The 22726-nt window shown below is 45.0% G+C and overlaps 1 protein-coding gene across 8 annotated transcripts in view; it reads left to right on the top strand.

Annotated features, from left to right (window-relative positions):
- The window catches only part of SLX4 (SLX4 structure-specific endonuclease subunit), a 32590-nt gene extending 11170 nt beyond the window's left edge, over window positions 1-21420 (top strand). For 5 of the 8 annotated variants that reach the window (XM_056334117.1, XM_056334110.1, XM_056334112.1 and 2 more), the window contains 13 exons: window positions 727-901; window positions 2581-2793; window positions 3766-3977; window positions 5083-5396; window positions 6871-7153; window positions 8619-8707; window positions 10782-10862; window positions 11864-12010; window positions 13746-13915; window positions 14733-17194; window positions 18356-18458; window positions 18696-19178; window positions 19802-21420. In XM_056334117.1, coding sequence (XP_056190092.1) covers window positions 727-901; window positions 2581-2793; window positions 3766-3977; window positions 5083-5396; window positions 6871-7153; window positions 8619-8707; window positions 10782-10862; window positions 11864-12010; window positions 13746-13915; window positions 14733-17194; window positions 18356-18458; window positions 18696-19178; window positions 19802-20138 — 5069 coding nt within the window. In that variant the 3' untranslated portion in view covers window positions 20139-21420. The remainder of the gene's footprint in view (window positions 1-726; window positions 902-2580; window positions 2794-3765; window positions 3978-5082; window positions 5397-6870; window positions 7154-8618; window positions 8708-10781; window positions 10863-11863; window positions 12011-13745; window positions 13916-14732; window positions 17195-18355; window positions 18459-18695; window positions 19179-19801) is intronic. The other 3 variants (XM_056334114.1, XM_056334116.1, XM_056334115.1) reach the window with 3 other exon arrangements.
- Window positions 21421-22726: the final 1306 nt, after the last annotated feature.

The following is a 22726-nucleotide window of genomic DNA, read 5'->3' as shown; positions in this document are numbered from 1 at the left end:
CAGGATTCCTGGGCTTTGTTCCCAGCTAGCCTAGCGGCTCCGCGTGCAGCACTGAATAAATCACTCCAGATCACTGAGAAAACTTGCTCTCTCCATTGTTCAAGAACTATTTGTACTTTGCTTCCAGCTCCTCTCTAAGGCTGAATTAACCTCATGTTAGATTCTAGAGGGATAATTACCTTCTTGGAAACAGGTTGAAATTCCAACAGGACCAGTGAACGTCAGGACAGTGTTAGGTACTATTAGGTAAATATGACTCTTAGGTAGCCCCCATCTTTGGTATATCTCCAGGCACTCTATAAGGTAATTTGTTCCATGCAGACGAATTGAATCCACAGCAATTTTACTCTGGTTTTCTTCTTTAGAAGTCAAGGCCTTGTTGGTCCTGTATGGACATAAAACTGCTGTGTAATATGTAATTTATAAGATTCCATGTTCTCTCCAGAAACTTTTCCAAAACTTACCCTTTATTTGGCTCTGACTTGTGCTGTACTGTGAACAAGTTGCCACCTCCTGCTCCTCTGCTAGTGCCATCCTGTCACATTTGAAGAGTGCAGTTTGTACATTTCCTTGTGAGAGATCAGATGTGAAGATGCAAGGGAAAGATGGCAATTAATTTTTACGTGTCTAGTTTAATAAGCTAATAATGACAAGTATGTTGGTTCCATGCCTTTCATACAGGATTCTTAGCTTTCTGTCTCAGATCATCTCTTTCTTCTTTGCCAGATACCCACCATCTTCCATCCATGGGACATGATGGTGCTCTGGCTTTGGCTCTTCAGCAGGAAACCAAAGAGGAAGCCCTGGCAAGCCTGGAGGATGCAGGCTTGTTTTTTTGTCAGATCTGCCAGAAGGATATCTCAGCCATGAACACAACACGACGAGAGCAGCATGTTAACAGGTAAAAGGCTGGCATGATGTGTCCTTTCTGCATCCTATTCCCCTTGACCTCATAGACTGCTCACTCCCCTTAGCCATTGAAGAACATGGTTAGCAGGGGAGTCTGCATAGTAATACAGACCTTTACGGCTTGAATTAACAAGTCACTTTGATCCCGAAGCGGAGGCTGATTGTCTAGCCCTGCAGGGCTTCTGCCTGTGTGTGGTAAGGCAAATGCTGGTTTTGTCAGTACTGTGGCAGAGGAGCTGTGATTGCAAAGGGGTGTCAAAATTAACGAGGACTCGCTACTGCAGGTTTTGAGATCTACTGATCTCAGCCAACAAAGTAATGTTTGCTCTATTTTGCTAAAAATTGTTTGTCTAAGGACATCTAGTATACCACTGCATATCCAAGCTGTTTGCTGAGAGAAAGTTGATACTATCAGAAGGATGACTAAACTGAAATGAATGCTCTTAATTGAGCAGTTTCCTTAGTCGTAAGTATCAAGTACTGTTAATATATTTTGTAGACAGCTCTTTGTAAATCAGAAGTCTGTGCTTCTCTGTTGAGAAAATATCAGAAACAGTGCATTTGAATGATTGTAATTTCATAATTTGAGCACTTTCAGAAAGCAAAAGTGATTTAATTTGTCCAGTCCTACATCATGTTATTGAGTGGCTCGCATTCATTAGGGTTGTCTGCGCCTGCAGCTCTAGAGGTGTTACTGCTGTTTCTGTCTTCAGATATTTACTGCTGTTTGAGAGGAAAGAGGTTGTAAAACAGTGACAGCGTGTCAGAAATGCTTTTTGGAAATTGTCTGCTTTGTGAACTATTAAGCATGTAATCAGATGATGAGATTACTAGGTTATATTAGCAATGATTTTTTGATAGCAGTCTTCATCACAAGAGGTAAAGCTATGGACGAATAGATGCACTGGCAAACTAGTAATCAACAGTCCTAGTACATCAGATGAATGATCTCTTAAGGCAGCTCTGTGTGTGTAGGTACTGTGTGCCATTACCTAATCAGGGAGTGATTTTTCTAATAGGTGCTGCAGATCCAGGTTTTTACAGCCTGAATCTCTTTGGAGAGGACAAAAGAATGATTAAAAAATTTTACATCATTTTGACCTACCACAGATTATTAGTTCATCATCCTGCACTCTTGAGCATGGTGTTAATTTCAGCTGCTCCATTTTCTGTGACATGAACAACTGTCCTTGTCAAGTGAGATAGCTGACTTGAAAACACTTGCGTTCTTGACACTGCATGTGGTTATGCCCATGAAAGTGGTAAGAATGACAAGAAGTAGTCATCTTTTGGGTGAGGAAGACTTAACATTTCTGTGGTAGCGTGATTCTTTTTTTAACAGTCATTTAAAAGTTAGCTGGAATGTTAGAATGAATGCAGAAAGAGGAATTAGTTGATGAAGATGTGATGAAGTTAAATAAGGTTATTACCTGCACTTGCTTTTGAGCAACATATTTTTAATGTGCCTCTGAGGCCCTAATCTCCATGTAACTGTTACATGTCATATTCATCACAGTGGTGGGCACATAATTCTTGTTTCTTTAGGAGATGTTTCTGGCTGTTACAGATATTAGAGATGATTGTGCTTCCTTTTCTTTAATGTGGTTTAAATCTTAGCATGGACAGTTTTAAAGTCTTCAGAGGTAAATAAGCTTTGCTGTTGTATCACAGGTGTCTGGATGAGATGGAAGAAGCACAGATATCCTCCAGCAAACCTCTGGTCCCTGAATGTCCCATCTGTGGGAAGCAGTTCCGAACCCCACAGAGTCGAATCAGTCACTTGAAACGCTGTGCTGTCGAGATGGATGTTCCTCCTAAGATGCTTCTTCAGGCGGTTCAGTTGCAGGTATCCACTCTTGGTGATGCACCTCTTCAGTGTCCCAGGTAAGCTGGTAAAATTAAAGATGCTGATTATTTTCTTCAGCCTGAGAGATACTGAACCTGTGCTCCTGGGGATGAACAAACAAGGCAGACTTGCACGCTGGGTGGGCCCCAAGTCCAAAGAAGGTCAAATAGATTCATGACCCATTACCACATGAGGAGAATTTAGCTGGAGAAATCATCTTGTTTTCCTTCAGAAGTGGTCAAGTGGTGGCTGACTTTAAAACTCAGCAGGCAGGAGCAAATTGGGGAGTAAGTAATCTTACACTGGTTTGTCAGAATTTTTTGTGCTCTATAAGGCAGTTATGCTGTAAAGCTGAATGGTGTGTTTGAGCTTATTAAGCAAACCACATAGCACGAGCTTGCAGTCTCTCCTGAGCATTGGTTGTGCCAATGCCTCAGCTATTCAGCTTGTGGCTGTACTGGATATATGTGCTTTACACCCTGAGCCAAAGAGGAAACAGACGTGATGTTTTGAAATGTGCTTGGTACAGAGCTGCATCTGCTGTCTTGGATTTGAGCAGAATCTTCAGAGTACAGCAAGTGGTGCTTGACTGAGTTTGTAGAAGGGCTCCCAAGACCCTTGTGCTGTGGAAGGACCAGTGCCTGTTACCTGTGGAAGCAGCAGGGTGGGAAAGCATTTTCTGGTGATCTTGGTTTTGCCTCACGTCAACTTGTTTTTTCCCCTTTGGTACAAAAAAGCATTCAAGGTAGAGATAGCAGATGCTTACATCAGTGCTGTGGTCTTGTGCTTACCTTTTCAAAATAAGAATTTCTCTAAATTGCTCTGAATTCCATAGATGATAAGAAATCCTTTGCTCTCTGCTAGGGAAGAAGGTACTGAATAGTTTTTCATTATCCTTGATATGGGAATCACTGTGAGCAAGTAGAGCAGCTGGTCTGGAGTGCTTAGTGTTTCTTGTCTCTGATACAGTCACATTAACTTCGGCTTCCTGCTGCATTCTTGTATTTCAGCAATCAACCAAGCAGGTCAAAGCGAAAAGGCTCCTCCAAAGAGGACTCAAAAATGCAGAAGAGGGCCAAAATGGAGACTAAGGATGAAGATTTGCTGGTTGCTATGGCAATGTCACGCTCTCTGTTGGAGCAAGAAAAGCAGGAACAGGCAAAATCAGTTACAAATGTGAAACCCCTGGCTGCTTTGCCGATCAAATGGAAGCCAGGATCAGGTATGTGTTAAAGCGAGTTAGTGTCAAAGGTTCTGTTACTGGAGGAGCAGTGTAACACAGCCTGCTCTTCACTAAAACTTTCCTGTTGGGTATTGGAGGGACAGCCCTCTTTCTATTTTGTTCAAGCTGTCAGAGCTTCAACAATATGCAGTATCCATGCACAGTCAAGAGAGGTGGCAGGGAGTCCATGGGTTTTAGTGAAATCCCTTAGGCATCTCATGCTTTTTTCCACTGATTGATTGTTTTGAATTTGTAAAATATTCCTAAGATAAGCTGTTGGGTTTTGTAAACCGTGGAAGTGAGAAGAAATAACATGAAAAGAGTATTGTTCTTTCTCCTGCAGTGGATTTTTTCATATTCATCCTGCTGCAGCGTGGATTAATGCAGCTCTTTCAGCCTTATCTCTTACCTCTGTTGTCTTTCTGTAGTGGACATATGTGTATACTACATGCTGTTGAGCATGTGCTTCGCTATTTCAGTTTGCAGAAGGGTTTAGAAAGGAAGACAGCTGCCAGGGCAGAGGGTTGAGTGCTGTATAGATGGGAGACTTCACTCTTCATGACCCTGCTCAGGTCTCTTCCTGCCAATAAGTACTCCCAGTTGGATTTGGGGTTGGGCGTTAGTAAGGCAAAGGTAGTAAGACGCAGAATTTCCAAATGAAAGCTGCTCAGTGTTTGTGTGAGCTGTGGTTTGATACCATTGGTGACCAGCGCACAAGAAAAGGAGTCCTTCATGGATTGGGTGGTGGTTTTCTCTCCCTTTTTTGTGAAGCGCTGTCATACAGGCACTGTTCCAGGGGTCTGGGAGCTCGACTGTGTGGATATCAGTTGCTTCCATAATGATCAGATTTTGTAGAGGTGTGACAGCTCCCAACAGGCAGCAGAGCAGTGTGAACAGGAGTCAGTCCTTTCTGGAGTTCGTTATTCCCATAAGGGTGGTGTGACGCTTCAGACTACCTGTGGAAATCTGAAGAGTTGTGTTCAGCTTGGAGTTGCCTTTTGGTCATCACTGACTACAGCAGCTGAAGGAGCTGGCATACTGAGCTCCTCTGCCCTACATGTTTCCAGCTGTTTGTTTATTTGGCTTCCTCTTCCTTTTCTTAAAGAGAAAAAACAGCGTAAAAAAGTCTCAACTGCACCTCCACCATTACTGCTTCAGGACCCAGAGAAGGCCCGCAAAAGGATCCAAGAGCGAGTAGCTATGCTGCTTGCAGAAGAGGTGGAATTCCCTCCCACCCCTCAGCTTCCCGCTAGTAGGATTTTGGAGGATGAATCTGGGAAAGCAACCTGGCTCTTGCCATTGTCCAAAACCAAGGAGTGCTTTTTATGGAATATCAGTGCTCTGACTGGACCCTGTGACCCTGAATCATTCTACACTGCTGCGTTAACCCCTCCAATTGTACCTTGGAAGCCTATGCAGGTGGGATGCTCCTTTGTCCTTGCTCTGATTATTTATGTGCCCTAGTTCACTTGCCCTGTAACCCTTCTGTTTCCTTATTTGGTATTTAAACAAGTGATCCCCTGCCTCTGCATAGTCACTGCTTGTGCCTTGTTGTCCCTTGGCCTGACACAGTTAGGTTTTATGATCTTGAACTTTCATTTCTCCCTTTTGGAGAGGGGACCAAGGCTCATGTTACTATGCTGTTCCTTGAGCTTTCAGAAAATAAAACTGATGGGAACAGAGAGTACTGAGTAAAGGGACCCCATCCTGCTCATTTTGCCATGAGTTTGTCTGTGGTTGCAGCAGCCTTTTGTTTTCCTTCTTGGCACTTTTTTCTGATTGATTTTAGTATGAGCTTTGCCCATGTGTTGCACTCAGAAAGGATCTGGGTGGAAAGATTAAACTGAAAACTGGTATTTGTCTTGCACCGAGATATAGGTGGGAGCGCCTAGAGTGGTAGAGCAAAGCATTTGCAGTTCAGGCTTTCCCTGTGCATCCCACTGTCTCTTGGCCATAGGAGCTTTGATCCAGTTTTCAGTTCCACTGTTTCATTCTGGTTTTTGTCTAGAACTCTTGCTTCTTCCAGTGCGCTGTATCTTTATAAAAAGTGCCTATAGAAATAGAAAAAGCTCTTTTAGTCTCTCTTCTTATCACATACTTGCTCTCTGAGAAGAAGGATATCACTTCTCTTCCTTCCCTCATTCTCTTCTTGAATTGTTTGGTGCTTCTATTAAAAACTACTGTGCATATATAGGTACTTTTTTTCATATTTCTTTCCTAGTCAAAGCCCAGGGACTCCATTCTACAAAGATTTTTGATCTTTTGTTCAAGCCAAAAATTGCCAGAGAAGTTTAAAAATAAAAAGTAGGAAAGCCTTTAAAATCATGGGAAGAGTGTTTTCCCTCTTACTCTTTCCATTCACAGAAATGGCTAAACCATTTTTACTTAGAAATAAACAAACAAAACACTTTTTATTGGGAAACAGAGTCCAAACCTGGAAAATATTAGCTCCAAGGTGAAGGTCTGATTTAGTTACATGTAACTGCAAAAGCATTTCAGAACTCAGAACAGAAGCACCTGGAGAGCTTCAGCTGTGACTGTTGCCAGGTGCTCCAGCTATAATGAAATATTTAGATGTTGGAGTGGGAGCATTTCCACCATCCTTTTTCCCTGCTTGGCAGCTGGCTGCACAGACATGCTCCTGGAGAAACTCTCTCTTCTGCATTTTTTGTTGTAGTTTGCTTTCTTCTGTTCAGAGCTGTGTTATGTCTGGAGAGTCCTTCATAAAGCTGCAGAGAACTTTTGCCTCAGAAGCCCCTGTACCTGGGGAATGTGCTGTAATCCTTTACTGGATGTTTCAAAAGTATGAAGCAGAGACTGTACTCTTGAGCTCTGCAAATACATAAAACGAGACCTAATTTATTGGTGTCTTTTTTTCTCCTCTTTTGATTAGAATCATAAGACAGAGAACATTTTGCCATCGGTGGGATCTGCTCAGCCAAAAGTATCCGAGCAAATTCAGCCTGACCTCAGTTCTCATGAGTCCACTTGCACAGAGGCTGGAGGCCAAACTTGCAATGAATCCAAGTCAGACCCTGAAGGAGATGAGCAGGTTTTATCTCACAGCCAGAAGGATGTTCAGACCCTGCAGGACCTAGTTGAGTTGGCCAGGGAAGGACTTACCCTTACTCAATGGAACCTTGATGTTGGCCACATTCAGGCAGCAGAGCAGACAGGTAAATTCTGGCAGCTCTGAGCACGCTCCCTGTTCCCTTCAGCTACCCAGAGCCAGACCTATGCTGTGCTAAGTTAGGAGAGCCGTGACAGCACCCACAGGATGTTGATGTTGATCCAAGGGGTGATAATTGTGGGGGGACATTTTTCTGCAGTAAGCATTACATACAGTCAAGCTGACGTTTCTGAAATTATTTATAAATCCCAGCTTTTAAAAGAACTCTTGGGCAGCAGATACTAAATTTTATTTTAGAATTCCCTTAGAGATGTCCAAGTATCTTTTGCCAGGGTAAGCCCAGACATGTTCAACAGCTGAGACAAAATCCTCATCCCTGCTATTTGGACAGTCTTTCTGTGGCGTGCACTGTCTTTTCAGGGCTTGAGACAGCTGGATGAGAGAGATGTGCAAAAGGATGATTTTATGTTGGTACATCAGTTACACAAAGCTGTAGTTTATCTGTACCTATGTGGAGTTGAAAAACCAGAACACCTAGTATTCCTTGATGGGCAACTCTAATATCCCAAATCCAGTGGCATGTGGTGCACAACTGCAAGTTTCAAGGTCAATGATATCCCTTACAAAGGCCTGGCTGTTCAACAGAACGTATTATGTGTCTCCTGTTCACCTGTGAAAGAGAACGTGGTTGCTAAGTTCACCTGTCTGCATTTTCACTTGGGTATAGTATTCCTCACTTCCCCTACTAAAGTGCAGCAAATGATTCCTGGTCCTATAAAACTATACTGGGATTTCAGTGGAGATACAGCTTCCTGGGTGAGGGAAATAATTTCTAATTTTTCACATACATATATATATATAAAGATATATAAAATTCTAATAGCATAAATGTCTGTTGTGTGTGTAAATGAGACCAGGTGGAGGAAAAACACTCTGCAGACACTAATGCACCAGAACCTGTTTCTGAAGATACTAATTCTTTCTGTTGCTCTGCATCCTGATCTATGCCCTCCATAGGCTACCACAGGGCTCAGGCTGTGCAACACTGATTTCACTGGCTGTCTCTGAGCCCTAGGGCCCACAGCATTTTGTCTCGGTTGAAATTCAGATCAAAGATACATTCTGCCTGTCTGCTAGGATGAGACTGTAGCATGTCGCATACCACCCTGTGTTGTAGGTTTTTTTCCTACTGGAGGAAAGCTGAGATGTGAAAGCAGAGAAGCATGCTGCATTCTGCAGTTCCTCCATCTGGATGATTATGGCACACACAGATCTGCAGTAGATCGGTGCTGCTCATGGCTGAATGGTGCTCAGATATCCACAGCCTGTCACAGCCCACAGCCAAACCCTCCAGTAAAGGCATGAGGGAGAGGCTGAGCCTTCAACTCAGGCTGGTTATAGCAGCTGTCTCAGGGAGCTGTTCATGGCAAGGATCCTGTTAGGAGTTCCTACATCACTGTGTCTCCCAAATAAGTTGTATGTGATTTATGATGTGCGTTTTCTTCTTTGAGGAAAAGAACTGACTTGCAGCGATATTCCACATAGTGGCTTTGTGCCCCGGTCCAAAGAGAAGAGCCTCCGGACAAGCAGCTGTAAAAGAGTAAGGGCAACCCTTTTTCCATTCTTTGTCTGTGTTTATCACTGTAAAAAAGAAGCTGTTGCACTTGAGTAATTCACAGAAGTATGGAATATTTCCCATTCCTTTCCATAGAAACAAAGAGGTGCTTAAGGTTCACAGTCACTCAGAATTATCGTGGGCACAGGTGATCAGCACACATGGTGGTATTTCATTGATGCCCACAAGCAAGCCTGTGGATTTCCCAGTACTTGTCCCACCTGATGAGAGAGATGATTTAAACTGACAGGTAACAGAAGGACAATCTGTGCATAGTAGATATGAAGAGAACCAGGTTAAAGAGTTACAGCACTAGGAGTATTTGGGAGTAGGAACTAGGGGTGCAGCTGCACCACATTAGGCAAGTACTCTGCTTTAATGCCCAGGCTAGCCAAGAGAAAATCGGCTGCAGCCCAGAAGAGACAGAGCTGCCTGGTGCTTCCTCCACACTCACACACCCAGCTACTTTCGGTAGTTCTGAATGGAAGCTGTTCCTCCTCTGTCACCTTCCTCTTCGTGCTGTGCCTTGCAGTGGAAGAAAGAATTCCTGCAAGGACTGGCTGACGGACTAAATTCTCTCATCTGGTGTAAAAGCCAGTAGATGATGTGGAATGCTGTGAGGTCCGTGGAAGATAAGCACTTTTTTGCTGCTAATGTGAGCTTTAAAAAGGTTTAGTATAGAAAATCCTCAGTTGTGGGAATACATATCAGAGGATCTAGCAGTGCGCTCACCGTGATGACTTGGTGAAGAATACAAGCTAGTAATTCAGAGATTGTTTTTTTATCAAGCCAGTAGCGTTCTGTAGCTCACATCTTACCCCAGATGCACCAGTGGATATGTAATCCCCCATGGATGTATAACCAGTTTTCTTCAATTGGAGTACATATTAAAAAAAATAAATTCATTTTCTTATCAAGGTAATCCACTTTATCTGGTGAAACTTATTATCTTTGGTTTGGTAATAAATAATCATGTCATGAAAGCTAGTAGCTTTTGGTGCTAGATAAATTTTGATGCCCTGAGAATGCGCTTTCATATTGTACTTACAGAATTAAGGGGCTTCTAAAAGGAGACAATTCTTTCAGGTGGGAATCAGTATGAAACTTGAGCACCCCAGCTACTTGTTACAGAAACTCAAGGTATTATTTGGGGGTATTAAAAAAAAAAAAAAAAAGAAAAAACAACAAACCTTAGCAGGAAAAAACATTTTGTTTTATAAGGTTCTGAGTCTATTAAACCAGAGGCCTTTAGCAATACAGAAACTGTTCTGATACTGTTGTTGAAACTCAGTTGCTACTAGAAAAACCAGTTTGATCATTTGTTTCAGATTTAGTTTGAATCCATAATAGTTTTCCTGAGCAAATGAAGTGTTGCTGAAGAGTTGGATTGCCAGTGGGAGAGAGTCGTGCTTTATGTGAGCACAGGCAGAGTAACCATGTAAAGCAAATCCATCATTGCACTGGTAATGCATGCCCCCACCCATGCTTAAGACCCTTGTCACATCTGTAGAGTCCAGTCTAGCTGGCCTCAGCAGCAGGAGAGAGTGTTGTGGTGTGTTCTCCAACAGCAGCACATACCTGCTTGGAGCTGTCTTTAGACCAGTCTGCTTTGCACAGAGAGTAGTGCAGCCAGGAGGTTTCTAGCCTTACTTAATTTCCCCGTTCTTGATTTGTAATTTTAGCATCAGCAGGAAAGCTGTTCTGGGCTTACTGCCTGGAACGTAGCATCAGGAGTCTGTGTTTGCTGGCTTCCTGCGGTACTGTCTTGCAGGTATCCTACCTGCCAAGAATAAGAAAGCAAGAAACATCAGATTAGTTTCCAGACTGAGCTTCCTGTCTTCCCCTTGGAGATCAGTCCACACCACTGCCAGGACACGCAGTCTTCTCTAGCCCACCTATGAAGGCTTGTAAGAAGTGTTCCAGCATGTGCTGCTGTTTTGGTGCTAATTAGTGTTGGCTGCCCACAAACACGTGCTGGAGTGAGTAGAAAGGTTGGGTTTCCACAGTCCGCTGCTAATGTAGAAACCTGCTAATAAAATAAAGAGCTTTGTTGTTCCAGGTGGAACTGCATCTCACACAGATGTTCGCTGGAATAAAACTTGCAGTTCCTGAACTCTACAGTAGGTTTGAAAAGCACAAGGTCAGTCCTTAGTGTGTTAACTACAAACTGGTTTCCACTTACAGTCAGCCAGCCTCTCAGCTGTGAGCTGAGGGTATTTCACACTTCCCTGCCACTGGCCACCTCCAGAGCCGCAACACTTGCCTAGGGGGATCTGAGTCTTGAGAAGATTGCCTGGGGTGGGTTTGTACTTGGGAGCAGCTCCAGAGCAGAAACAGAGCATCCAGCATTGCTGTCTTTGGCAGCATACCCCAGGCCTGACCTTAACATCACCAGTAATCAGTCAACAGGTAGCTCGGTCAACCAGCCCTCCTCAAAATTCCAGCAAGGGGTTCTAGAATGTTAATAGAAATTATGTTTCTTTTTTGTAGTTGATTGCATTTTCAAAAGGGGCTTTAGTAACATGCACATAAATTCCTTTGAACTGGACACCTGTATTAGTTTTATTCTATGTGGGCTCCTTGTTGCAGAGCTGCTCTTCTCAGCTGTCATTGCCAGGCAGTGAACGAGAGAAGAAAGGCTCATTACTCCATCCCTGAATCATCTGCTTTCCTCTTACTCTAATTATAGTGAATCGAGTTCAAGTCTTTTAAAGTGGAAATTATAGTTTCCTGAAAATGTGGTGGAAGGCAGTAGATCAAGAGGCCAACTGCTGGCAGTGGCTAGACCACATCAGGAAGTGGTGTGGTGAAGATCTGGGGGTGATAATGTGCTGTAATACAAGACAGAACAAGTACAGTAGAATACAACACAACTGCCCTTTCTTCACAATTGCCAGATGGTAAAAAAGTAGAGGAAAATAAAGCCAGAGATGTCTGTTAGACTTGTCTGCTTATTAGTCATACAGAAGACCTGAAGTTGATAATGCTGATGATTATCTTCAGGAGGCAAAGGCAGCGTATCCAGACTGGGGCCCACAGTACAGCAGTGCTGATAAACTGGGTTATTCCCTTCTTATTTTTCAGGGAAATGTTTGACAGCTGTAACCTAACTTCTGTCTTTGTGTTCCTTCTGTGTTCTAGTCCCCTCTCAGGTTGCTGGCTGAAGATTTCAGTACAATGGTCAACAACCCCCACTTAAGTGATGTCCAGTTCCAGGTGGACTGTGGGGAAGTCTTTTATGCCCACATGTTTGTGTTGTACGCACGGTGTCCACAGGCCATGCAAGCTGTAAGTACTGTTGACGTGCTTTCCTCCGCTTCAGAAAAGCCCGGACTGCCAACACCTACAATCAGTTAATGCTCTAGAATCGGCACAGAGCCCTGCTGGGCCTAATGGCAAGTGCCTCTGGACCTGCGGTAGTATTTCAGCTTAGGGAACCACAATCCTGAAAAAGTGCTTGAAAATGTGGTAATTTATCTGCGGCAGCTACAGGGAGGCAAGGATCCTTCCTTGCATTCTGGACGCGAGCAGTGGAGGAAGCTTCTTAAATGCTTTTAGCCCTTGAATTTTTGCACCTGTACTAGTGCAGGCTGCCTTGTCCATCTTAGTGTGTCCTGCCTGTCACCCAGGCTGAGAAGGTTCAATATGGAGTAGAAAGATTCTAGAAAGTACTTTAAAATAACTTGCATAGAGGTTTCGTCACTGTTACGGTGGCTTTGTAGGTAGCTGCACTGAACTGTGTTTTTTGCAAGGCTAGTGAAGTAGTCCTTGTGTTCCCAGAAGCATTTTGGGTTCAGTAGTTCCCAGCCTGCTCCCGTGCAGCTTCCCGTTGAGCCAGTAAAAGGCGGCGAGCCAGACATTTCAACTCTGCTCTTTCACGGAGCTGCCGCCTGTCATCTCCAAAAAAGGGAGCTTTCTTTAAAGCTGCCCGTTTGGAAAGTTTAGTTTCATCCTCACGCATTTTGGCAGTGGTTTCCACCCAGGGTGGCTCAGGCCGTTTCTAAGGGGTCCATGAAAGTTCAGGGATGGGAAGCAAGTTCATATATGCCATACAGCAGTCTTAATGTGAAGATTCTTTAAAAAATTCCTAACTATTAGCAAATGTGTGTGTGCCCACAGATCAAAGGACCTTATAAGCTATTGGGTTAGCCACGTTCTCTCATTATTTCCCTGCAATTCTGTCTGGCTTCAGCATTCCCATCCACTGTTTTCATGGACAGGATTCATTTGTGTAGGTAGAGCTGTGGGATTGGCCCTACGCTGTATTTTTGATGCCTGCAGATGGTTGTTTTCCTCTTAAGTCCCCACCTGCAGGGCAGCATTTCATGTTTATTTTTGGTATAGGTGAGGGAGTGCTCTTCTTTGTGGAAGATTTTGGGTAAAAAGGAGACAGTAATTAATCAGAGATGACTTCGGAGCTCGTGTTTTCTGTCGCATGGCATCCCTTAACTTTGGAGGGTGTTTCAGATAGCGCAATATGTGATTTGGCTGCAAAGGAAGTGAGACCTTACTGAACTGGAGATGCATTTTTGCCAAAATCTGAGGTCAAGTTGGACCCACACAGATAATAGTTCAGTGAAGTAGTATTTTGTATGGTGTCTCTTTTCCTGTGAGACATGAGGAGAACCGGGGTTTTGGCAGTGTGTCAACAACGGTAGGTAAATGCAAAACAATCAGAGGAAGCTCACTTGTACACAGGTGCAGATAACTCTGGAAATTGTGCTCGGGGGAGTAATTTGATTCCAAAACTAACTGGAGAACTCTTTAAGACCATCTTTTATATGTGTGACTAAAATGAGTAGTTAAACTTTATCAGAGCTCACAGCTGTAGGGTCAGGAAGAAAATGGCCTGTTCCATATAGAACCCTGCATAACCGGTCATCTTAGCTTCCCTCTGAGCCATCAGGTCCTGGTCCCAGGGTTAAGACTGGCATAGGAAAGGACTAAGCTGATGGGAAAAAGAACATTGGTATTGCTGTTCCTTTATAGCAAACAGACTTCCTTTGCTTTCCTCTTACCCCAGGTTCACAGCCAAGGATTCTTAGTGGAGGAGGATGGGAACGCACAGACACGCCGTGTGCTGCTGAGCGATGTGACTGGAGAGGCGGTGTGTGCATTCCTGCGATACCTTTATGCTGCTGATGCTGACATCCCTGCTAGGGTGCTGCCCCAGGTGGGGGCTCTGGCTGCCAGGTTTGTGTCGTGAGCATGTTTTGGATCCCTTTGTGCTTTCAGCCCCACAGACCCCAACCTGATACCTTCCGTTGCAATTTTAATGGCTTACAAATTCCATGGTCATCTGCTCACATCTTAAATGAAACTTGCACATAAGAATATCCTACCCCCATATTTTCCATGAGTCTCTCTTGAGGTTGTATCTGTGTGATTTTCTATGTTCAGTATATGCTTAGCAGACTTTTGCCAAGAGTTTTTTCTCAGGATGTTTGTTGACCACTGATATTGACGATGATGAGCATATCTTCTATATGTGACTATCAAAGCGCTGCACTGGTGATGCACTTGATCTGAACAACACTTGCAGAATGTATTGGATGCTTAAAACTGATCTGTTGTGTCAGCCATGCTCTCGGTGTGATCCTGAGTGTGTGCTGAGTAAAGAGCTTGAAAGAGAAGCAGCTGCTGAGATATGGGGGGGGAAATGGTTGGGTCTTGCCAAAATATATGTACAGGGGTGCCCTATCACTCCAGAAAGCCATGAAACTTGCACATAACAGACATTATACAGCTCCAGCCATTCCACGGGGCTCTCACCTATGCAAACGGGAAAGAGGATTTAGTGTAGTTGTATAGCTGTTTAGTCTCAAACAAAAAAAGGAAGAGTGAGCCTGATGCTTTCATGTGAGTGACACCTGGAAAAGGAAATTCCAGATTTTATCTTAGGAAACCAGCATCTTCATGCAAATTCTTTTTTACAAGAGTGATCAGGCAGCCAAATGGTGAAGAAATACTGGAGGAGGAAAATACTAACATTACTATTATATCCTTGCAGGTTTGGTGTGAGGGAACTGATGGCGAAGTGTGAAAACAACACAGGAGAGAGTCAGGGGTCTTCTGGAGTGGATTCAGAAGATGATCTTATCTCTGTGAGGGATGACAGAGATTGTGAGGACAGAGCTGAGAACTTCCAAGACCTCTTGAAGTCAGTGTGGGTAGGTGAAGATGAGGAAGAAGTAGGTATGCTGAATCCTGAATGCCAGAAGGAAGACGACTGTGGGGTGGGTGAACAGGAGCTGGAGGAAATCTATGAGTTTGCTGCAACTCAGAGAAAGATGGCACAAGGTGAAACAGAGGCGAGCGAGGGAACAGACTGCAGCATCTGCAGTGATACTGAGGCAGCGCAAGGCACAAATGAGCAGACTGAGGAGGAAGAGGTAAAGAGAGCTGAACCTGCTCCATTAGGCAACAGCTTCAAAGATCTGAGGGATGACAATGATGTGGAAAGATCTACACGTGACGCATCTGCCCAAGAAGAGAAAATGCAGAATATAAATAGGTGCAGGAGTGTGAATGATCCACAGACCACTTTTGTGCCTCACCACAGTGAACCTCAAAAATGGGACATAGCATCCCATGGTGCTACCACTAACGAAGGAGAGACTGTTAGGAGATGTGAAGGTGTGAAGGATTCCGGGTCATCTCAGGACTTGCATGATGAGGCAGATCTCTGTGAAAAACAGCTTCCTGGCTTCCACAGTGATGCTAATATAAATGAAAGTTATGAATGCTTGTCTTCTGCAACTCAGAGAAATGACTGTGAACCTTCCCCAGTGAAAGAATCTATCAAAGAACCAGGAAATACTCCCAGTGAAAAACATGTTGATGTTAATGATTCACTTCTGTACGGCATGTCACAAAAAGACCTCTCTCCTCACAGAAGCGGTTTTTATGGGAGTCCTCCTCCCAAACCTTACACGTCCCTTTTTCCTGCTGTTGGCTCTTCACCTGCATCTCCAAAATCAGAGAGAAAGTTTGCCAGAGAACATGTGTCAACACCAAAGCAAAACAAAAAGGAAAAGTCACACCCATCTGATGAAATACACTTTCAGAAAGCCAACGAGCTGGATACTGCATCAAGAAACAACACCACAATTGCTCCAGCAGAGCTTCCCCACATTGATGTAAACAAGCATACATGTGTCCCAGTGTTGTCATCACTGGTCATCAGGACTCAGGATGTTGCAGCTCAGGGGAACAGGGAGGGTGATGTTATTGTTTTATCTTCTGATGATGAAATGGAGTTACAAGACAAGAAGTCACCAGAGTCAGGCTCCATTCTGAAGAAAATGGAAATCCCTGGGCAACTGAAATGTACAAACATAGAACAAAGTCCTGAGATACCAGAACCTGAACATAACTCCTCAGTCACTGAAACAGAGCAGAGATCAATGCAGGTCTCGTGTGACATTACAGATACAGTGCATATAAGTAACAATGTAAAGGTGTCCACTGAAGTGCCTCTCAGCAGACAAATAGATGCTTGTATGGAGAGCAAACAGAATCCAAACCTGAGCCCTGAAAAAAGGCTTGGTCATGAAACGTCTTCAGGTACAGATGGCTCCTGGCTAGTGCCAGACACACCAGTTCTGAGCAAAAGCAGAAGTTCATCAACGCAGACTCAGGTCACAAGTATTAATTCTTTAAAGAGGCCAGGATCTAAACTTAGCAGAAAGAACTTAGCAGCAGGTGATAGTAACCATGACATGACTGGAAATTTAATAAAAGTGTGTGAAACAACACTGTCAGACAAACATTTGCCTAAGGAGAACTCAGTCAGTGAAAGGAGCCCTCCCAGCAGCCCAGCAGCAGGATCATTTTCCGAGAACTCCCTACCAGTTTCTCCAGTGGATCCAGTTCTCCTCTCCCCTGGCCACACCAACATAAAAAGCAAATGTGCCAAGATCTCATTTTTATCCAAACCTGTGTCTCTGTGCCATGAGCAGTCACTGGAAGATAAAACAAAAACCAGTGTGATTGAGATAGAGGACAGTGAAAAGGAAGTAACTCTGTCTTCTCTGAGTAGTAGCGTCTTGCTTTGTGGTGAGCCCCTGGTCCATATTGATGACTGCTGGCAGCTTGAGCATGTGTCACCAGTCAGAGGTAACAGCCAGGGCTCCAACCAGATCAGCCGTGCAAAGACCTGCACTACCAGCAGCCCCAGACCTGGCTCTTGGTGTGACCAGTGGGAGAGCCCAGTCCACACATGGGAAATCAAGGGCAGTACCCCTCTTCGAGGAAGCCCTGTTGGCAGAAGAACACCTTTGCTCTGTCTTGAAAAGAGTCCTGTGGAGGTGTGTTCATCAGCAGGCAGTAGACCAAGTTATCTGAACTCCAAACTCTGGGATCACTGGAATGGAGAAGAAGAGGAAGACGAATTTCCAGAGGTGCTCCCTCTGTCTCAGAGGGTGTCAGCTGCAGCAGGTGCCTGTCAGGCAGATCCTGTAAAGACTCCTGGTGAGAGCTTGTATTGATACTAAATCTATTGGTCTTGGTTAAATTGTTTTCATTTTAAGTGGTCATCTCACCTGTGGTTCACTTGACCACGGAAAGGGTCTTTTGGCCGCCTGATCTGAAGTAATTGTCAGGGCCAGGCACAAAGAAGGTACAATCTTCTGATGTGGGAGAGAGCGTATCTAAATGTGGGATCCCTGGAGCATAGCCACTTGTATTTTGTTCACACTGGTTCTTTGATAGCGATGGGAAGGTACAGGAACAGCCTTCAGCTTGCATGCCAGTGGGTATTTGTTCCCTGCAGTAGTGGGTGCTTTGTACAGTCTTGCTTTTCACACGCTCATGAAGCGATGCTTGTGCTAACGTACATGAGGACGTCAGGTAAGCAGCACAGCAGTGCAAGCACAGCGGGTTTCCTTGTGTTGAGGCTGGCCGGGGGTGGGTGCCTGTCCCTGCCCGTGGGTAGGCTTCGTGCAGGCTTTCCTGCAAAGCTCTGCTGATGCGCTGCTGTCTTGTGCTGCCTTCAGTTTGCTGGTTCTGGGCCCTTGCAACAGACCTCTGCATGCCCAGCACATATCATTGGATGGTTCCTTCCATCTAAGACCGGTAATTAATCTCACAGTATTTAATTAAATATATTATTAATTATGCCATAGATGTTTAGAACATGACGTGTGAGATTGACTGTGCTTCACAGTATCAGTAAATCGGTATCTTTAAATCAGTATCTAACGCAGGTCCCCAGAAGCTTGACTTGCTCAGTTTCTTCTGCATCAAGTCCCTATTAGGAAATCTCCTTCCTGGAAAACCATCACTTTACGGAATTCAGTAAACATGTTTTTTTAATTGCCCTGTAATCTTTGCCTGTTCTAACAAAGCCCTGAATGGGCTTTGTATTCAGACCTGACATATGTCTTAATTTAAGCTGTTTTCTGATTTAAATTCAATAAAAACCAAGTATCCCAGTTTAGGGGGTGGGGGGAAGTGTTGACTGTTCTGTCCAGTCTTAAGCTGAGTAATGATTAGAAGAGCTTGTAGGAAAGTAGTGCTACTTAAACAATTATTGGATAATACTTCAACATCTGCCACTAAAAGGGGGAGATACCAGCCATTTTAAGTCTTTTCTGTACTAATTCTGATCATAGTCATTTCATTCTGCTGTAGAACCTTCCTGTCAGGAGAACGACAAGTCTTCCAGCACTCCAGTGACACCGATGCCAGCTTACTCCCTCATGGAGACCCCAGAGCTGAAGAAGGAGTTGAGCAGGTCAGCATTACCTCCACGAGTACATCTCTGTATGAGCAGAAACTTGCTGGCAGGTAGTGTGAAAGAAAGCTCCTGGCCTGAAAGCGAACCCATGGTGGAAGTTCCAGTCAGTGTTTTCTGAGGTCATGTCACACTTCTCCAGCTGACCACTGGATCCCTGACTTCGGCCTCTTCCTGAGCTGGGACTGTGGAAGGCGCAGCGTTACCTTAACCTAAGCTCCCCCCTTTCTCTTTCAGATTTGGTGTCCGCCCTCTCCCAAAACGCCGGATGGTGTTGAAGCTGAAGGAGATATTCCAGTATACTCACCAGGACGTGGACTCTGACTTTGAGGGTGAAATCCCATCTTCCCAGCCTCCCCTGCAGAAGTCCCCGGCCAAACACTCTAGGAAGTCAAAGGCAGACCGGACTGCAGGGGGGAAGCGTGGCAATACCTCGAGGGCTGTGGGCAAAAGGAGGCAGGTTGCTACAGCTTCTTCAGTGCTCTCTGTGGGGAGGGCTGAGGATGACCTTGTCGGATCCTGTGAAGCAGGCTGTGCAGCAGCCAAGGAGGGAACTAAAATGACACATCGCCCAAAAGGAGCCAAAAAGCAGAAAAGTTTATCTGTATCTCCGGAGAGGTCGTCTCTGGCAGCTGATGGTGAGGAACTCATGCTCCCAGCATCTCAGGAGTCTGCTGTTTCTTCAGTGGATGGAAGCGACATCTCTTTTGGTTCACAGAGGTAAGGCAACAAAATACTAAACAAAACAGTCAGTGGTACAGGACAGAGATGAGCTAGGAATGTGGCAAACAGAGGTGAGTGTCCATGTGGCCTGCAGTGGCCCTGCCACCTCCTTGGACGTGTCATTTGAAGGTCAACACACTCCTACAGAAGGAATATGCTTTGCTTTTTTTAGTCTCGTTCCCAGTGAGCTATTCTCAGAACCCAAAAGTGCTTGTGGCTGCGTGTAGGCCAGGCCCAAATCTGGCATGCCTGGTCTCTGCAAGTTGGAGCGACAAGGAGCACTCGATGTTGACCAAGAACCTGCAGCTAGGGTAGGGAGAGGACGGCACAGCACTACTGGGAGAGGTGACTGCAGTATGGCAGCTATGGGTCAGGAGCACGGAATGCCAGACGGCTCCAGGGCTGGTGAGCAGGACCAGCACTGCCATGGTTGGGACAGGGAAGTTTGCAGAGCACATGCCATGTTGTTCTTCACTCATTTTGTGGGTGCTGGTATTGGAGAGGCTGTGATCCTAGAGGGTAGTCGCAGGGGTTGGCCACCAGGGATTTGGGGAGCTCTGGCCCTGTCCTTGATGGCCTGTTCTTTCCTTGACCTCTGGTGTACTTGATCTTGCTTTTAGTTCTTTCATGAATGGGTTTGAAGCTTGCGCTTTTGAATCTGAGGAGGAAGAAGAGGAGCTTCCTGCATCTCAGGCAGCAGCTCGGGAAGAAGAAAAGCTGGACGCGATAAGGTGCTACATCCGTTCAAACACAGCCCTTTACCACAGGATTCTCTTTTATGAGCCAATTGAACTGGCTGAGCTGCACACAGAGCTGAAACAGAACGGCATTAAAATTTCCAAAGCAAAACTGCTGGACTTTTTAGATGCTCACTGTATCACATTTACCACAGCTGGAGCCCGAAAAGAGAAGGAACAAAAGAGAAAAGGAAAAAAAAAGCAGAGGAGACGATACTGAGTGGAGCTCGCTCCTTCATCCTGAAAATTTTGTACGTGGAGGCCTTCCTGATAGGCTGGGAACGCCGCTCCAGGCTGGTGCTCGCAGGGGTGCTGTGCTGGGCGGGTGCGCTGCTCCCCCTCGCGGCCTGCCGTCAGATGGCATGCTGGAGAGGCGCCGAGCTCCCGCTCCAGCCCTCTGCTCCGAATTGCACAAACTCCTCCAGTTGCTGTCCTGCCTTCGGCACACGGGTCATCTAGAGCCTCTTTCCGCCCCCCCGCCCCGCCCCCCCCCCCCCCCCCCCGATTTGTTTTCTGAGCCTTTTCTTTCCATTTTTCTGATAGGTTTTAAGTCCCCAATTTTGCTTCACGTTGATGCTTCTAGACAGGTGCTTCCCCGAGTGACATTTGCCAAGACCTTTTCCCTGGCCTTGGGCTCTGAAACGCTTCGTCCTTCAGGTTCCAGTATTCAGCAGGATAACTTGCCAGCAATAAACCAGTCCCCTTTCCCCTGTGTAAAGCACTGGATGTTTAGGCCCCAGTCACTAACGTCTTCGTTTCGTCAGCACACAATTTGCCTTGCTGATTGTTAAGGCAGGGAGCATTGTGGAAATACGACATCTGCCTTCTGTCCTTGGTTCAATTTGCAATCTTTGGTGAAATGCCTAAATCTGTGGGTTTTAAATGGCTGCAAAACAGCGCAGGTGTTTTTCTAGTCTCTTTGTGAGGGCTCCCCAAAGTGCCCTCTGACACTGGGTGTCATCTGAAAGCCCTTTAGATTCGAACATTCGGTTCCCTCTGTTCGTTTGCATGCCGGATCCGTGTTAGATACCCTCTGCTCCATTTTCTGAGCACCAGTTTACCTTGTCAGTGTAGCTTGAGTATGTCCTTGATGGAGATGTTTTTAAGATGATATTATAGTGATCACTGGATCTCTTCAGCACTTCTTGTAACCTGATCTTAGATTTAGTGGGTTTAACCCACTTCTATGATCAGCCTCATTTCCAGCCTGGACTGATCTAAGGTTGTAAACTGTCTGGGACTCTTGGGCAAGTCTTGGACCCTAAACTGTCATCTTTCATGTATTCACGTTCACAATGTTTTCTGACTCTTGTCTCTTCTGGCAGTTTTGAGTCTGCAAAGAGTCTCACTGAACAAAATGGACACAATGCTTCAAAAAAAGAAGCCGGATTTATAAATATATTTATGTATTTAGAACATCTAAACATGTTTTCTATTTTTGATACAGTACGTCTTCGGGTTTATTTGATTTCTATTATATACAATAAACAATCTATGAGGTACTAATGATAAACTGGCCTATGACAGACCTGGGGCGGGGGCGTTTCTAAGGGGCAGCGTTGGGTTTAGTTGAGAGCAGAAGAGTCCGCAGCCTGCACACGTCCCAGCTGAAAGCCGGAGCAGAGAATCGGAGGAAGATGAGTTGGCATGGAATGCTGCTCCCAGCGGGAAGGAGCGGAGAGGGGAGATCAGCCGGCGGCGGCTGATGAGCAGTGGGTTGACGAGCTGCCCGTTCATCTGGGCTGGGCAGCCTTCAAGTAAGGGGGACCTGGTGGGAAGGTGGTGGGGTCTGCTGGGAGGATGGGCTGTGGGGAAGGGTCTGCTCTGGCCTTGGAGGGGAGAGCTGCTGCGGAAGGGGAGATGGGTGACCACTTACCAACCTCCACTTCTCCGTCAGGTGTCCGTGGCTTGTATAATGGTGGGGGGACCTCCTAGCAAAGCCTTCTGCCCCAGATCCAGTGAATTTTCAGGAATTTGGGATAGTTTTCCTCCCTGGCAGTCACATCACTTTTCCTCCCCCACCTTCCTGTGCAAGAGCTGCCGGGAGATGACTTTGTGACATGAAAAGGACAAGGCTTGCCTTAAGTGGCATTCCAAGAAATGCTGTTTCCCTCAGCACACTGTGTATTTCTCTCAAGTACACACTTCATATATGGAAAAAGCTTCGGTCCTACTTACCAGTCTTAATCTGGGAAAATAAGTAAGGTCCTTTCCCAGCTTTTTGGCTGTGTTTTTAGGTAAGACTTGTATTTACAATCCAGGATTTTGCAGTCAATTCTTTATTACATCTTAACCTTCAGTGAACACAGTGTCACAGTTCAGTGGATATAAATTACAACTGTTCAAATAGCATTGTGACATAAACTGTTCAGCATGTTAGGAAAAAAAGTCTGAATTTTAGTCACTGAAAGTGTCTCCATCCTCCTGTCTGTCATCCCTAAACCTTGCAACTGGGCAAGATCTTAATGCAGAAAGATGATTTTAAGTATTGCATCTGTGCTGTCAGGGTTCGGAGGTAACCACACTGCGGAGGCTTGCCTCGATGCTTCCTTGTTGCTGAAGGTGACAAAATGAAATGTCTCTTGTAATTCTAAAACTTTTCTCAGATAATGAGAAAAGCATTTAGAATCATTCACAACCTTCAAGACCGCAGGGACATATCTGACATACACTGCAAATTATCTGAAAGCAATTATTCATTCTCCTTCTTCATTAATCCATACGTGCCTCCCCAAGCTAACAGTGGTGTTGCCATCTGCCAGTGATAAATGTGTTGCCAAACAGTTCGATTTGTATATATTTCTGTGT

The sequence above is a fragment of the Falco biarmicus genome, chromosome 4 (assembly GCF_023638135.1).
Source record: "Falco biarmicus isolate bFalBia1 chromosome 4, bFalBia1.pri, whole genome shotgun sequence".
Lineage (NCBI taxonomy): Eukaryota > Metazoa > Chordata > Aves > Falconiformes > Falconidae > Falco > Falco biarmicus.
The sequence above is the reverse complement of the archived record's forward strand: the minus strand, read 5'-3'. Positions and strand labels throughout refer to the sequence as shown.